Genomic DNA, 17,516 nt, shown 5'->3' with positions numbered 1-17,516 from the left:
TTGGGGGGGTCATTTGGTCATTTTTGCACTTTTTGGCAGCGGCGCCAGGGGGTCCCTGGAGCTCCGGGGGTCCTGGAGGTTGTGGTTTGGCAGGCAAGGAGTGTGTGTGCAAAGTTTAGCATGGATAGGGGTAGAGATATAAGTAGGGCAAAAGTGTGACGTGACGTGACGTGACGTGACGTGACAGACAGACAGACTGACTGACAGAAGGACGGACAGACAGCCAGTGGAGCTTTTCATATAGCATATCTACAAGCTCACAACGTGCTGAGATGCAGCGCGTTTTGAGCTTGCAAATCTGCTATTTGTTTGAAAAGCCAAATTATAGGCTTTAAGTGGTTCTGTGTGTATTTTTTATGTATTTTTTTTATTAATCTGAAAAGTAACTATCAACTAACCCTGTCAAATAATTGTAGTGGAGTAAAAAGTACAATATAGGTCTGTAGCCAACTGAAAGGAGGAGACAGTGGCCCTCATTTATCAATGGAGTGTAAAAAACAGTAATTCTTTTTTTCCCAAATATTGCGTAGGCCAAGTTCAAGTGGCATTTATGAACACTTCCTAAAGACACACCTGGAGTACATTTGATCTCAGCCTTGATAAATGCCCAGGCTGAAATTTAAACACGCCCTTAAATATTCTTGAAATGCCCGACTTTACGGCCAGAACAAGCGGAATGCGTCCTAACAACGAAAGGAAAGCTAATAAACTTCCCTTCATGTCCATGTCCCACACAAACCACACACACACACACACACACACACACACACACACACACACACACACACACACACACACACACACACACACACACACACACACACACACACACACACACACACACACACACACACACATAGCATAGAGTGGAGCCTATAAGCCTATCACTTTTACACTATAATTGTTGTGTTCAAAAGTGATTTTCTTTTTCATGAATGTGTTACTAGTTGTCATTACAAACACATCCATGCCTTGGTTGTCCCACACAAGCCACCACAATCTCATAAATAATGTTTTGGGGTGAGCATTCGGCACAAGTGCCAATCAAAGTGACTGCACTGGCCAATCACAGGGCATCTTTTCCGGGACTTGGCAAAACACATAAAAGCATAACATCTGTTAGCTTGTGTGGGACAACGATGACATGGATGTGTTTGTAAGGACAACTAGTACCACATTCATGAAAAATAAAAACACTTTTGACCACAACAAATAGTGTCAAAGTGATAGGCTTATAGGCTCCACTCTATGCTATGACAGCTGCTGGGTTCTGCTGGGGAAACTGGACAACAGAGGAATTATTGCCTAATAGACCCCATGGACAGTCTTTTTGGATCAATATAAGTAGGAAAATGAGCCTAGAAGTGATTTAGGGCGGAGTTGTCCTTTAACACTTTGCCGTCCGAAATAGAATGGTGGTTGGTAGATTAGCCGTGAAATTTCTATTATTGTATTGTGATCTGAGACATAATATTATGTTTATAAACATGAGCCCGCCGCCCTTCCTTCTTGGACAGCGCCATTGTTTTTTCTTTTTTTTTCCCCAGGTCATAAACTCACCGTGATTATCTGGTTCTCCGTTGGGATAGAATGGGGGTTTTGGCCGATCATCGATCTCCCCGTGCGTTTCGCGTGCGCGATCCCTTCACGTAAATGTCCCCGCAAATAATCCATGTGTGACTCAAAAGCAGAACTGAAAATTTTCGCTAGCATAGCCCCAAGCATGGCTGCTGTAGGAGCACCAGGGTACAGACAGCAAACGAATGGCTGGGAGTAGCCTTGGAGAAGGAAAGGAGCTGACGTCACCTCTGCTTCATGTCAGACCGTGCATGAGCTATCAATGCACGAGTGGTGACTAGGGAAGGTTAGACGATCGCCGATTTTCGGATCAAAATCATTTATTACGGTTTTAATGACTAAGTCCGGGAAAGTACAGCGTGGCTGAGACTCCCTGCTGGGATGTGCGATATAGTACGGTTTTAACATTAAGGGGCTCCCCGTGGCTTTGAAAGGGTTAATGACAGATATCCTGGAAACTAAGGCCCCGTACATATGGTAACGCTCTGTAGAGAAAACGGCGAGGTCCCGGGATATTGCCGTTGCGTTTTGCCTTTTTTATCAAGCGTTCATATGAAGCCGAAATGATGTAGTGTCCATGTCACCGAGTGAACGGCAGAAACGCAAGAAGCAACAACGCACGTTAGGCTTTTTCTTTCCTATAAATAGATATTGAATACCCTCCTCAAAGTTGTAGTTTGGTGGCTGAGCGGTTAAGGCATTCTGTTTTCGGTCCATGAGCCGCGGGTTCGCGTCCCCGCTTGCCCACCGCAGATGGCTTTTTTTTTTCTTTTTCTCGGTGATAAAGTTATTATTATTATTACATTATTCACATAACTCGATAACGGCGCTGAGTCGGCTCATTGCCACCGTCATGGATAATAATAATAACTTTATGGACGCAAAAAAAAGGTCATCTGAATGCAGTGGTTGCAGAATGAATGAGGCTCTAAGCATTGATGGATGAAGACTGGCTGGTGTTGAGTGATCTCCAGGTGGCATAAATAAATCCACGGCGCCCACGGGGAAGATGGTGCGCTGTGGGCACAGGTGGAGCGTCGGGTTTCATCATTAACTCCAGCATAGTGTACAGTAGCTACTGTATACATTGAGAGACCCCACGGTTATGTTTGGATATAAATTTAACCCAATATCTGTGACGAGTGCAATGCACGTTTGAGTGCTTAAACTATAGCAATCATGTACCGGTATATACAGTATATTTCCCGCACGGGCTAGCCATCTCCCCGGTGGGCCGTGGACCCCCAAATAAATCATCCACAGCGTGCGCTGGGCTGGGCACAGCCAGGTTTGGACCTTCAGGTTTTATCCTTAATAAAGGACTCACGTCACGGTTTATTGCTGCCATATCACTAGATTTAAATTGCTTGTCATTGTAATTTGGAAATAAAATCAGCGTGCATGTCCATGACGTAGCCGGCTATATGCTTTTATAAAATGTTATATTTTCACAGGATTATTTATTAGTGTGTTAGATATACATTTTCGAGTGGATACATGTGTCCATTGCCTGTCAGATAGTTAGACAATGCTGCCCCGCATGTCTACAATGGAATAAGAGGTGTAAGATGAATCCTACACCACCTCTGAACTTGACGTGAGATTTGATCCTACCCTACGCCAACGTCAAAGTCACATTGAAATGATAAATGCAGAGACTTGCCTACATTTCGGTGTACGCCAACATTGTGATCTGCACCACGTTGATAAATGAGGGCCAGTGTGTTTTGGGGACATTAAGCAGAATGTGTGGCAGAAGGAGGGTTGAACAAAAACAAGCATCAGCTGGTGTGAAGGACCAGGCCAAGAGCAGAGAAACCTCCTGCATTCACTGGAAGCTCTACTGAAGAGCTTTCAGGACAGCATCCAGGGAGGGAGGGGCCAACAGAGGATAAGACACTGTATACAAATACAGACAGACAGACAGACAGACAGACAGACAGACAGACACACAGACACTCACATCTTGTGAGGAGTTGAGGATTAGGATTAGAATTCCAGAATTCGCCTCCATGTTTCACTCTGTAGGAAGTAGAACAACAATGCATCAATGTCTGACTGTCTAACACACCGTCTCCACTACCTGACACTACAGTGTTTCTGCTACCAGTGAAATGACGGGAATTTGCTAAAACTGTGGGAACTTTCAAAAGAAAAATATGTGTTTAGATTAAAAAAGGTGATTGAAAAGGTGACTCACCCTTTCCTTACTAGGCTACTGTCGTATACCTTTATGAACGTGGCAAAGCTCAGTTTACAAGGAGTGCAATGAATGTTGCATCAAGGTGGATTAATTTAAATAGTCATTATTTGAATTTTAACGGAGCAGATAATATAGACATTATGTTTTATTGAGCAAGGGAAGAGATTATATCTTCTGCCCTGAACAGAGTCGGTGCGCGCACACACACACACACACACACGCATGCACGCACACACACACGCACACATGCACGCGCGCGCACATACACACACAGGAGCACTGTTTTTTTCACTGCAGTTTTGCTTCTGTGTCAACATGAACAACGGGTGAGGTGACGACTTTATAAACTTTATGTGTAAAAATGCAGGGTTAATGAAATCATGCAAGCCCAGCTTATTTACGTATTTGCCTGGATATTTTACTGCAACAGATTATACACATAAACATGAATCTTCAGCAGGTGCATGACTATAAAATGGGGTGGGAGGAGGGGATTGTTGGGGCAGACTAGCACAATAGACGTTATGCCATTGGAACATGAAACAAGGGAATCACTGCACTAACCAACATGGACACAGTCCAAGTCTACTCACTGCAGAGACTCCAGTCCAGAGAAGTTCTTCAGTCCAGACACCGGCAACACGTTGAAGTTCAAGTCTAATTCTCTCAAATGAGAAGGATTAGATCTGAGAGCTGAGGCCAGAACTTCACAGCTTCTCTCTGACAACCAGCAGTTCATCAGTCTAAATGAGAAATAAAACACACAATGTTTGATTGTCTGCTATAAAATACATTATTCTGAGAACCTGCTTACAACCACCTATTAAAGGACCTGGTCTGGATGGACTGTCTGGGTTTTAGAGTAGAAAACCAGACAGAGTAACATGAACTAAATAATCTTTACTTAATCTCCCAACAGACAGGAAACAGCAACAGGTTGAAAACAGAAGATCCAGCAAAGTGACTGAAAACAGAGTTTCTAAAATAGTTAATTCCAATACTTGATCCTGATTGGCTGGTTTCTGATTAAACCAGTGTCTAAAAGACACAATAATCCACACCTTGAATCAGTTTATATCAAACCCAGGTGCGTCATTTCTTTCCACAGTGTTGTGAAGCTGAACTAGAGAAGGGAGCGCTTGATTTTCTCTCAAATCCTGCCGTGCAGGGCTTCTAAGCACCACCCACACACATAGGACGGTAACTGAGTGACTGAACAGGGCTTGTAAAAACACCAAGCGCTCCCCTTATACCCCATTCTGATTGCAACAGGTGTTTCTGCAGCCTGGCCGGGAACTACTTTCTTGTAGCTGGGAACTACTTTCTTGTAGCTGGGAACTACTTTCTTGTAGCTGGGAGCTACTTTCTTGTAGCTGGGAAGTGGGAACTATACTTTCTTGTAGCTGGGAACTACTTTCTTGTAGCTGGGAACTACTTTCTTGTAGCTGGGAACTACTTTCTTGCAGACCTTGTAGTGAATTATTAGTGAAATAGAACAGTTTAAATTGGTACATGTCTATGATTTTTCATGTTGCCATATTGCAACCGTTTTAGAAAAGCAAGAAGCCACGCGAGGCATGTGGTTACCTGTATTTTATAACGGCTGAGAGGGTTGGAGACACTCGGCTTGGCTTCGTGTCTCACCACGCCTTTCAGACGTTATAAAATACTGGGTAACCACATGCCTCTTGTGGCTTATTGCTTCATTATACACATAAGACCTAACAGGTCAAAGGTCAATTGGTCAAAGGTCAACTAGAAGCGAGCGTCTAGTCGGCGCCCTGGCCAACTCGGGAACAATGTAAATAGGGGATGAATGCCCCGCCCTTTAATGCAAACCCCATTATGCCTGTTGTCATAGGATCTGTTTTGACCATCTGTTTGTGTGTGTCCATTTATGCCCATATATGGGGATATCTATCTGTCTACGTCCATTTTATGTCCATATATGGAGATCTCTGTAGGACCCGTTTTGACCATCTGTTTGCCTGTGTCCATTTATGCCCATATATGGAGTTATCTGTCTGTCTGCATCCATTTCATGCCCATATATGGAGATCTCTGTATCTGTTTGTCTGTGTCCCTTTATGCCCATTATGGATATCTCTGTATCTGTCTGTGCCTCCAACTGTGTTGCAGACACAGTGCTGTTTCCCCCTTTAATGCAAACCCCATTATACCTGTGAAGTCCAAACTCAGCAGAGGAAGAGAACTACACTTCCCAGAATACAGCAGCAAAATGGCCGCCCACCTAATTGGGAGCACCTGAAAAGGAGTGGAGGTGAATGAGCATTCAGGCAAACAATCCCCAGGGAGCAGAAGCTCTAGAGAGGGATAGGCTTCACAGACCAAATACCAAGTTCCACTCAACTGAATTCAGCCCAAAGACACCAATGGTTGGTCAAAATGTTTATCTACTTTGTAATGTTTAAATGCTGCTTGAATGTGTTCATGTTTGGCTGCTGGGGTTTAATTTGTTTGCCTGACATTGCAGCATTGCTTTCATTTAGCTTTGAAAGCCCCTTTGTGCTTTAAGTTAAGAGTTTAAAGGGTTAAAAGGTTAAAAGCTGAAATGTTTAACATTAAGAAGATTTAAAATGTAAAAGGTTAAGTTTAAAAGTAATGTCATTGACAAAGTCCGATCTCCAAGCTCAGATCAGTTATCCTTTTCCATTTAAAGGGCTTTTCTATGCTCAAAGGGCTGAAATGGGCTATTTCGTTTAAAATGCTAAAAGTATAAAAACAATTGGAAGTTAAAAATGCTCATTTAAAAGCTTACTAGTGGAATTGCCATGTTAAAAGGTTCAAAGTGCCAAGTGAAAAGGGACAGATGTACAAGCAATGTAATGTACAAATTACTTACCTTAAAAGCTTAAATACTGTTTAAAAGCTTAAATACTGTTTAAAAGGTTAATTATCTTAAATACTTACCGTTTAAATACTTAAGCGTTTTAAAAGCTTACTTATTTGAAGACATTTAAGTTGACTTTTGAAATCATTGTTTAAAACCAGTGTTTAGAAGAAATGCTATAATTTGTTGTAAATTACATGTTGATAACCAATGTTTCTTTCTGTATTCGAAGGTTAACAACCTGATTACTGATTATTGACCCAGACCAATCAACGAATGAAGCCAACAATTCAAGAAAAGTTGGAAAATAAAGAGTTGATTTGAGTTTGGAAATCTGAGTTGCGTCCTTGTGTCCTTTTGGAGCCAGAGTCAGAGAGTGACTTGACAGTTGTTAACCAGCGGAAACAGCCTGGACCTGAGGATAAACGGCTTCGGATCCAGAAACGAGCTGTTGACGCGGAGGGTAATTGAAAACCACTGCGGGCAGCCTGGACCTGAGGATAAACGGCTTCGGATCCAGAAATAAGCTATTGACGCGGAGGATGAAGATGGCGGGAGATGACTGGGAGAAGAGGGTCAAGCAACTCAAATTTGAGAGGACCATTGCAAGAAGCAGCTTCGCCAGTCAAGCCGAATATATGGAGAGAAGAGCAAGCAGAATGCTTCAATCTGAATTAAAGGAAGAGTTCACTGAACTTTCAGACCGGTTCAGAAGAATGCTCAAAGTCAATGATGACTACAAGCTGCAGGCTGCAGAAGTGGCAGTGGAAGAGGCAGACCTTGTAAAAGAAGAAGAGACAAAGCTGGTGAAAATAAGAGGCATTGTACAAGCAAACTTGTGGTCAAGATATGGCAAGGGTGAGCTTGAAATGCCAATCATTGCAGCAGAAGAAGCCAATAATTATTGGCTGACTTTGGAAGGATATGAAGAATATGAAATGTTCCTAAATATCTTGGGCAAGAGGATGAAGGAGGCCATATCAGCAATGTCCATATGGAAAAGATGGATCCCTTTGGACTCAAAGAAAGATGTGGAGAGAAGACTTGAGGCCCTGAGAAGATCCCACTACAAGCTTGAGGAAAGGAGGAAATATGAATTTGTCACAGCAAGGTGGAAGTATGATTCCGGAGCAGAGAGCGAGAAAGAAACCACGCCAGCTCAAATGGTGGACATCATTACGGAGGAGGTTCCTTTACTTTGTGACGATGACGCCCAAAATGCCCTAGACGTCAACTTGGAGGACAGTGACGGAGGTACAGTGGACAGTGACGAAGTACCAGAAGAAGCCCTGAAAATAAGCCCTGTGGAAGACGTGGAGGCTGCTGCCCCACTAGAGGCCAAGGAGAGTGAGACTCCAAAACAAAAGTGGCAGGCGACATTAGGTGTGCTAACTGGTGAAGAAGTGTTTGACAGCTGTCCAGCTGCACCCTTTGAACTCACCACCATGGACCCGCTTGGCCCTCATGAAGGGAGTGATGAGGCAAAGTGGGAGGCTACCGCACCCAAGTGGGTGAAAGTGGATATTGGGGTCAAGAAGAAAACAAGCAGCCCTGCACTTCCAGAGCAAGACAGAGGTGAGGAGAAGAGTGCTGGGTTGAAGAGGATGGAAGAAGATAAGACTGTGTGAGCTCTCTGGGTTTAGAAAACCAGGAGCTCAAGTGGGAGGTGTGAAGTCCAAACTCAGCAGAGGAAGAGAACTACACTTCCCAGAATACAGCAGCAAAATGGCCGCCCACCTAATTGGGAGCACCTGAAAAGGAGTGGAGGTGAATGAGCATTCAGGCAAACAATCCCCAGGGAGCAGAAGCTCTAGAGAGGGATAGGCTTCACAGACCAAATACCAAGTTCCACTCAACTGAATTCAGCCCAAAGACACCAATGGTTGGTCAAAATGTTTATCTACTTTGTAATGTTTAAATGCTGCTTGAATGTGTTCATGTTTGGCTGCTGGGGTTTAATTTGTTTGCCTGACATTGCAGCATTGCTTTCATTTAGCTTTGAAAGCCCCTTTGTGCTTTAAGTTAAGAGTTTAAAGGGTTAAAAGGTTAAAAGCTGAAATGTTTAACATTAAGAAGATTTAAAATGTAAAAGGTTAAGTTTAAAAGTAATGTCATTGACAAAGTCCGATCTCCAAGCTCAGATCAGTTATCCTTTTCCATTTAAAGGGCTTTTCTATGCTCAAAGGGCTGAAATGGGCTATTTCGTTTAAAATGCTAAAAGTATAAAAACAATTGGAAGTTAAAAATGCTCATTTAAAAGCTTACTAGTGGAATTGCCATGTTAAAAGGTTCAAAGTGCCAAGTGAAAAGGGACAGATGTACAAGCAATGTAATGTACAAATTACTTACCTTAAAAGCTTAAATACTGTTTAAAAGCTTAAATACTGTTTAAAAGGTTAATTATCTTAAATACTTACCGTTTAAATACTTAACCTTTTAAACAGTATTTAAGCTTTTAAACAGTATTTAAGCTTTTAAGGTAAGTAATTTGTACATTACATTGCTTGTACATCTGTCCCTTTTCACTTGGCACTTTGAACCTTTTAACATGGCAATAGGACCCGTTTTGACCATCTGTTTGCCTGTGTCCATTTATGCCCATATATGGAGATATCTGTATCTGTCTTTTTGCGTCCATTTTATGCCCAATATGGAGATCTTTGACCATCTGTTTGCCTGTGTCCATTTATGCTCATATGGAGATATCCGTATCTGTCTGTCTACTCTGCATCCATTTATGCCCATAAATGGAGATCTATGCAGACACAGTGCCGGTTCCGGAAAACCCTGATGTCAGACATCAGAATCCAAACCTTTCGTGCTGGTTCCAGAAAATCGGATCGGATCGGGTCGAGGCCGGGCACTGCAATACCTGCTGCGGCGGGGAACGCGCGTGCCGAATTTGAAATAGGGAATGAATGCCCCACCCTTTAATGCAAACCCCATTATACCTGTTGTCATAAGAGCCGTTTTGACCATAATTTGCCTGTGTCCTTTTATGCCCATATAGGAACATCAAAATACGTAACCATGGCATTTTTTGTTGACTCATGTGGCGTACGTGATCTCAGAGCCTTTTATGATGTGATGTCACAATGAGTCAGCGCTTGCGCCGATTTCCTCCGGAACAGCCCCGCATAAGGAGATTCCGAACGTTTCGCGCCGGTTCGGGAAAACCGCGCGTCGGGTCGGGTCGAGGCCCGGCACTGCACTCCGCGCCGCGGCGGGGAACGCGCGTGCCGAATCTGAAGCCGGTGGGACGAGATACGCGGATTACATACACACAGACAGACAGACAGACAGACAGACAGACAGAGATTTGTCGCATTTATAGATAGATAAGACCTAACAGGTCAAAGGTCAATTTATGGACAGTTTAAGACAAGTGAAGCTGATAACTGCTGATGTCACAGACACAGGAAGGACATCTGCTGGAGAAAGAGACGATACAGACCAGTGGTGGAATGGAACTAAGTACATTTACTCAACTTCTGTACTTAAGTACAAGTTTACTTTACTTTACTTGATTATGTCAACTTTGTATATTTTATACTTCTACTGCACTACATCTATAGAGGCAAATACTGTAATTTTTACTCATTAATTATTTGAAAACTTTAGTAACCATTTATTTCAGATCTGATTTAGATTATTGCAATATACATAAACCAAGCTACCTATTATACATTTTTTTCCCCCGACACATTTTGAAAACATAAAAAGGGGGCATTCTGCATAATGATTATTTGGTAATAAAGTGTATTTATTACTTTTACTAGTAACAGAGCTGCATTGTGATATTGCCACTTGGATTTTTTTTTACCGTGATACAGACAGACAGTCTTTGAGTGGTTTGAGTGAATTTAGTGAACATGTACATACTGTAGTTACTGTACCTCCTCATTATCCCAGTCAATGTGTTACTATGATATCAACCTTATTCATGCCACAATATTCATATTATAATCACATGATAAATCACTGATGGAAATAATGATTGTAAATTAATCTCACCGTAGAGTCTCCAGTCTACAATGAGGACTTTTCAGTGCAGCACAGAGTAGATCCAGTAGATCCAGATCCAGGTGGTTGTAACTTAAGTCCAGGTGTCTCAGATGGGATGGATTAGAACTTAGAGCTGAAGACACAACTTCCATGGCTTCCTTCTGGAGGTATTCGCCAAAGCCAACAAGTCTGTAATTAGAGGTGGTCAATCAGACCACGTTCACACACACACACACACACACACACACACACACACACACACACACACACACACACACACACACACACACACACACACACACACACACACACGTCAAGTCCATTTATTTATAAAGCACATTTAAAAACAACCAGGTTGACCAAAGTGCTATACATCATGAGAACACAGTAAAAACAAATACAATACAAAGCAAAAACAATAGAAACATTTGTAAACATTTAAAACCTTGTAAGTACAGCTATAAAAACAAAACATTTAAGATATAAAACAATGACAGATAAAAGGCACAGGGAGGGAGGGGTCTAGGGCTCAAATGCTAGGGTGAAGAGGTCTGTTTTAAGTGGGATGGAAGGCTGTTCCAGAGAGCTGGGCCAGCCACAGAAAAAGCTCTGTGGTCCCGTCTATGGGTGCCAGTCAAGGCGGGAGAGGGTGGAGTTTGCAACCCCTATGCAAAGGGAGTTGAAGTAATCCAGCCTTGACGAGACAAGGGCATGGATTACTTTCTCTAGGTTCTGGGCCGAAAGAAAATATTTTATTTGTGCTACACACGCACGCACGCACGCACGCACGCACGCACGCACACACACACACACACACACACACACACACACACACACACACACACACACACACACACACACACACACACACACACACACACACACACACACACACACACACACACAGTTTGTATCAATTAAACGTTGAATTTATTCTAGCACTTTCTACCCAATATTATGTGTGTGTGTGTGTGCGTACATGCGTGCGTGCGTTCATGCATGCGCGCATGCACGCATGCGTGCGTGCATGCGTGCATACAATACAGTACATTGTTTCTGTTCTAAGTTTTCAATTCACATGACTACTAACCGAGCCTTTCTGCTGTTCCTCACAGCTGGGATGAGTCTGCGTCGGCCCCACTGGTCTGTGTTGTATTTGTCCAGGTCCAACTCCTCCAGAACATCCTCTGACATCTGCAGCATGTGGGCCAGAGCTGAACACTGGGTTGGAGACAGTGTTGTCTTTGATCTGTCCCCTGACTTCAGGTACTGTTGGATCTCCTGATGCACTGAGTGGTCGTTCATCTCCATCAAACAGTGAAAGATGTTGATACATCTGTCAGGAGAGGCATCGGGATCATTCATCTCCTTCAGGTTGTTGATGGCTCTCTGGATGCTCTCTGGACTGTACTGTGTCTGAACCAGTAGACCTCCTAACAGACTCTGGTTGGACGGCAGTGAGAGACCATGAAGGAAGCGGAGAAACAGGTCCAGGTGACCATTCTTACTCTTTATGGCTTTACGGTTGGCTTCGTCCAGGAAGTTCTCCAAAGAACTGACACCGTCTCCCAGGAATGCCTTCAGGACCTTCATGTTCTTCTGTGTGAAACAGTGGAACAGGTAGACTGCAGCCAGAAACTCCTGGATGATCAGATGAACAAAGCAGTAGACTGCTCTCTGGAAGAGCACGCCCTCTCTTTTGAAGATCTCTGTGCACACTCCTGAGTACAGCGAGGCGTCTTTCACATCCAGACCACACTCTTCCAGGTCTTCTTGGTAGAACATGATGCTGCCTTTCTCCAGATGTTCAAACGCCAGCCTGCCCAGCTTCAGAAGAACCTCCCTGTCCTTCTCCATGATCTGATGTTGATTCTCTCTCTCTTTTCTGTTTCTTTTCTTGTTTCTTCTTTCCCCCTCATGAGGCTCATCATACTTCAGCTCCTTCCTCTTTGTCTGGACCAACAGGAAGTGGCAGCACATGGCAGTCAGGGTCGTGGGCAGGTGTCCTGTCTCGTCTGTCTTCACCATGTCCTCCAGAACGGTAGCGCTGATCCAACAGAAGACTGGGATGTGACACATGATGTGGAGGCTCTTTGACGTCTTCATGTGTGAGATGATTCTGCTGGCCAGCTCCTCATCACTGAATCTCTTCCTGAAATATTCCTCCTTCTGGGGATCTGTGAACCCTCGTACTTCTGTCACCAGGTCAACATATGCAGGAGGGATCTGATTGGCTGCTGCAGGTCTGGTGGTTATCCAGATGAGAGCCAATGGGAGCAGATTCCCCTCGATGAGGTTTGTCAACAGCCCGTCCACTGATGATGTCACTGTGACATCAGAGATGATGTCATTGTTGAAGTTGAAGGACAACCTGCTTTCATCCAAACCATCAAAGATGAAGCCAACCTTCCAGACAGCGAGCTGCTCTGCTGTGACCTTCTTCAACGTTGGATGGAAAACATGGATCAGTGAGAGAAGACTGTGCTGCTCATCTCTGACCAAGTTCAGCTCCCGGAATGAGAAGGGAACCAGGAGAATGACATCTTGATTTTCCAAACCCCTTGCCCAGTCCAGAGCGACCTTACGCACAGAGAAGGTTTTTCCAATGCCAGCGACTCCCTTGGTCAGAACTCTTCTGATTGGTGTCTCTCTGCCAAGGAGGAGGGGCTTAAAGATGTCACAGCAGTTGATTGGTTGGTCATGGAGGGTGTTCTTCTTGGAGAGCGTCTCAAGCTGGTAGACCTCATGTTGGTTATTAACCCCTTCACTCTCTCCCACTGTGATGTAGAGCGCTGTGAAGATGCTGCTGAGGGAGGGCACTTCAGTGACGTCTGTCACACGATCCAGACTGTTCAAAGTGATCTTATAAACCTTTAAATCCTCCTGCACACTGACACCTGCTATGAGAAGACAATGAAGACATTTTAAACATTCAGCTTCATTCATAACTTTACATTCTTACAGATGTGTACATACATTAGTGTAACATGTCCTCTGTTAGAAAAATAATTTAATACAAATAGAACCAGTAAGACTCCCTAAATCGGGAGATAAGCGACCGTCAGGTCGCATAAACAAACTAGTTAGTAGGCAATCAGGAGAGAATATGGGAAATGGGACAGATCCATATTGATGACATGACTTTAGAGATACTGTGTACCGCTTTGCGTGATTTTAGGGCAAAATCTGTAGGCGCTGTGTCTAAAAATGTGTTTTTCAAAGATCGGCCAGATGGTGGCGCTAGATGGGACAGATGCATTTTGATGACATGACTGTGGAGATAATGTGTACCAGTTTGCGTGATTTTAGGGAAAATCTGTAGCAGCAGTGTCCAAAAATGTGTCTGCAAGAATCGGCCTCATGGTGGTGCTAGAAGAGGGCCATGTGAGAAATGAGGGGTTGTGGTTTGGCAGCTAAGGAGTGTGTGTGCAAAGTTTGGCATGGATCGGGGCAACGGTGGCGGAGATATGAGGCGGGGGAAAGTGTGACGTGTGACGTGACGGAGGGACAGACAGACAGACAGACTGACTGACTGACTGACTGACAGCCGGTGGAGGTTTTGATAGTAACTGCTACCTGACGGTCGCAATAAGAAAATAAATGGCAGGAAAATAATAGTGTGTGATATTTTTGTCTTTAGCTACACTATTTGAAAATGTCTTCTACCATCTAAATATTAAAGTAATTAACGAATTAGTGTAAATTGTGTCCAGTCTTACTGTGTCCACTGCTGGTGTGACTGGGTGTCTTCAGTCTACGTCTGGTCCTGAAGATCTTTCCACACTGGGGACAGTCATGGTGTCCTGTTGGAGCAGACTGCTCCCAGTATGAGGTGATGCACTGTCTGCAGAACCAGTGTCCACAGCTGCTAGAGACTGGATCTGTCAGAACCTCCTCACACACTGAACACCTGGACGCCTGCTCTGTCACAACACACACCCTCTTCCTCTTCCTGTGGAGGAGAAGAATGATGTATTAGGACTATAGTCCTGGTGGATAGAAGGATATTTATTTATATTATTTATTATGATTATATTCCTGGTGGATAGAAGGATATTTATTTATAGTATTTATTATGACTATAGTCCTGCTGGATAGAAGGATATTTATTTATATTATTTATTATGGCTATAGTCCTGGTGGATAGAAGGATATTTATTAGTGTTATTTATTATGACTATATTCCTGGAGGATAGAAGGATATTTATTTATATTATTTATTATGACTATAGTCCTGGTGGATAGAAGGATATTTATTTATATTATTTATTATGACTATATTCCTGGTGGATAGAAGGATATTTATTTATATTATTTATTATGACTATAGTCCTGGTGGATAGAAGGATATTTATTTATATTATTTATTATGACTATAGTCCTGCTGGATAGAAGGATATTTATTTATATTATTTATTATGATTATATTCATGGAGGATAGAAGGATATTTATTTATATTATTCATTATGATTATATTCCTATATAAGGATATTTCTTATACTGCTTGGGGTTGGAATTATTCATGATTCTTATTTGCTCTGTAAATTAATACAATGTGTACATTTGTAAATTAGTAAAAAAGTGAATACACTCCTATAGAGCATCGCAGCGGAGGTGGTTTACTGATCCCTCTAAAAAATCTCCCATTAATTTCCCCCTTAGACTTTTACAAAAATATGACAAAACAATTATGTTAAGCCTAGAACCAAGCCATCCAGGATTGCAGTGAATCATGACCATAAAACCTTTGATCCTATGTGAAAACATATTTTAACATTACATTATTTGATATTCTACATTTAATACCCTTTGGGTATTAAATGGTGGGAGGGGGGGGGGGGGGGGGGGGTTGGACTGAGTTACTAGGGCCCAATAAGGCACTCTGTGAGCTTGTATATCTGCTATTTTTCAATAGTTAAAGCACAAAATAACGTGTAATAATGCGTTCCCAGTCTAAATGGGTTAAACCCCACCCCCCCTATGAAGAGCATTCATGGGGGGCCCACAGTGAATCCTTGTACCCAGGGCCCAGAATTTGGTGCGACACCCCTGCCAACAGGAGCGGAATTGGAGCGGAGGACGATCCTCGATCGCTCCAAGCTGTTCTTGCGGATTTTAAAACTACTTATTAACAGTCACAATTAACCGTTAGTGTTTACTGGTAACCTATTTGGCTTTCTCTACTACTGTGATATTCTGAATAGGCCTAATGTTCTGATAATGTACTTTTCATAAAAAATAAATTAAAAAAATGAACCAATTAATTTAGAACTTTGATTGCCAACATAATGAACGGAGGTTTGAACCTACAAACGTTCGGTTACAGCCCTGGCAGTTACAAGACATTGTTTGTGTTGTTCCAGTTGAAGTTCACAGAGATCAGTGTTTCACTATAATTTGTGTATTTGGTATTTTCTTACAGTCCATATCTGTAACCAAACACTTTCCAGTTGAACTTCACAGATATACGTAGGTGATCTTACCTTGTGTGTGGAGGTCCAGGTTCACTGAAGTCTGGAGGATGATGTTTAGAGCGGTCACTCTTCATAGACACACAGCTGGGTGTTGGAGACTCTGCTCTGTGGTCAACACTTCTGGAATCACAACAATATTCATACAATTATCATTGTGAAGTCAATGTGTTCATGATCATTTGTTGTCCCATTACAGAACACGCTACAATAACATAACACAACATCTCAGGGTTTATCTCCTGTACATTGTTGTATAGTTGAACTTCATGTAAACAAAGGAACACAACACCAGTAAGACTCCCTAATCGGGAGATAAGCGACCGTAGGTCACTTATCTCCACAAATAGGGCAAAAATTTGTTTTGCCAAAATCTTCCTGATCCATGTTGATGACATGAGTGTAGACATACTGTGTAGTGATTTTCGTGATTTTAGGGCAAAATCTGTAGGAGCAGTGTCCAAAAATGTGTTTTTAAAAATCGGCCTGGAGGTGGCGCTATATGGGAGAGATTCATGTTGATGGGATGAGTGTAGACATACTGTGTACCGATTTGCGTGATTTTAGGGCAAAAATTGTAGGAGCAGTGTCCAAAAATGTGTTTTGCAAGAATCGGCCTCATGGTGGCGCTAGAAGAGGGCCATGTGAGAAATGAGGGGTGGGGTCTCCGCGCCGCCAAGGCGGACGAATAGGTACCGGCCCCGGCTGTCCCAGTCGCTCCTAGCCGGAGTTACGGCATTTTATGTGAGCTGCAGTGTAGGGGGTCCTCCACTGGGGGCGCCACCACTTTTGCATCCGTTCTGGAGCACCAGGAGTCGGTGGTCCCCGGGAATTCCCCGTGAGCAGCCCCGTTGGGGTGGTCATTTGGTCAGTTTAGCACATTTGATCATTTTTTACATCTGGGGGTCCCCCAGGGACCTGGGTCCCTGGATTTCCGGGGGTGGCATGGATCGGGGCAACGGTTGCGGAGATATGAGCAGGGCAAGAGTGTGACGTGTGACGTGTGACTGACGGACTGACTCACTCACGGACAGCCTCATATAAACAAAGTAACACGCAGTCAGTCTGTATACTGAACACATTGTGAATTGTACAATTCTTTCACAAACAGCACACATAGTAGCTTGACTTCTATAGATTAGTGGTTCTCAACCTGTGGGTCATGACCCCCAGGAGGGTCCCCATATGATTTTTGGGGGTTGCCAAATGACAGTCACAATTTAAGTAAGCTTTTTCATACTAAAAATGTTAAAAAAGTTGAAAAAAAGAAGAATCCTTTATTACTCCATCAAAATTAATCATATAAAAAAGTAAGAAAATGGTCAAATAATATAAGAGAGAGGCTCATTTTTTGAAAATAGCCAATCTACAAGCTCACAACACCTCACATCTTAAGGCATTGTGAGC

At 43.0% G+C, this 17,516-nt stretch overlaps 1 protein-coding gene across 1 annotated transcript in view; it reads right to left on the bottom strand.

The window, feature by feature from the left end:
• LOC308290142 (uncharacterized protein) overlaps nt 1-17,516 on the bottom strand; it is a gene marked incomplete at its 5' end in the record, with an annotated part of 66,950 nt that overhangs the window by 2,637 nt on the left and 46,797 nt on the right. The window contains 4 exons of the mRNA XM_080731917.1: nt 3,542-3,600; nt 4,375-4,442; nt 11,730-13,468; nt 14,396-14,589. Coding sequence (XP_080588043.1) covers nt 3,542-3,600; nt 4,375-4,442; nt 11,730-13,468; nt 14,396-14,589 — 2,060 coding nt within the window. The remainder of the gene's footprint in view (nt 1-3,541; nt 3,601-4,374; nt 4,443-11,729; nt 13,469-14,395; nt 14,590-17,516) is intronic.

Source organism: Nannobrachium achirus (assembly GCF_963921795.1).
Source record: "Nannobrachium achirus genome assembly, chromosome: 1".
Lineage (NCBI taxonomy): Eukaryota > Metazoa > Chordata > Actinopteri > Myctophiformes > Myctophidae > Nannobrachium > Nannobrachium achirus.
The sequence above is the reverse complement of the archived record's forward strand: the minus strand, read 5'-3'. Positions and strand labels throughout refer to the sequence as shown.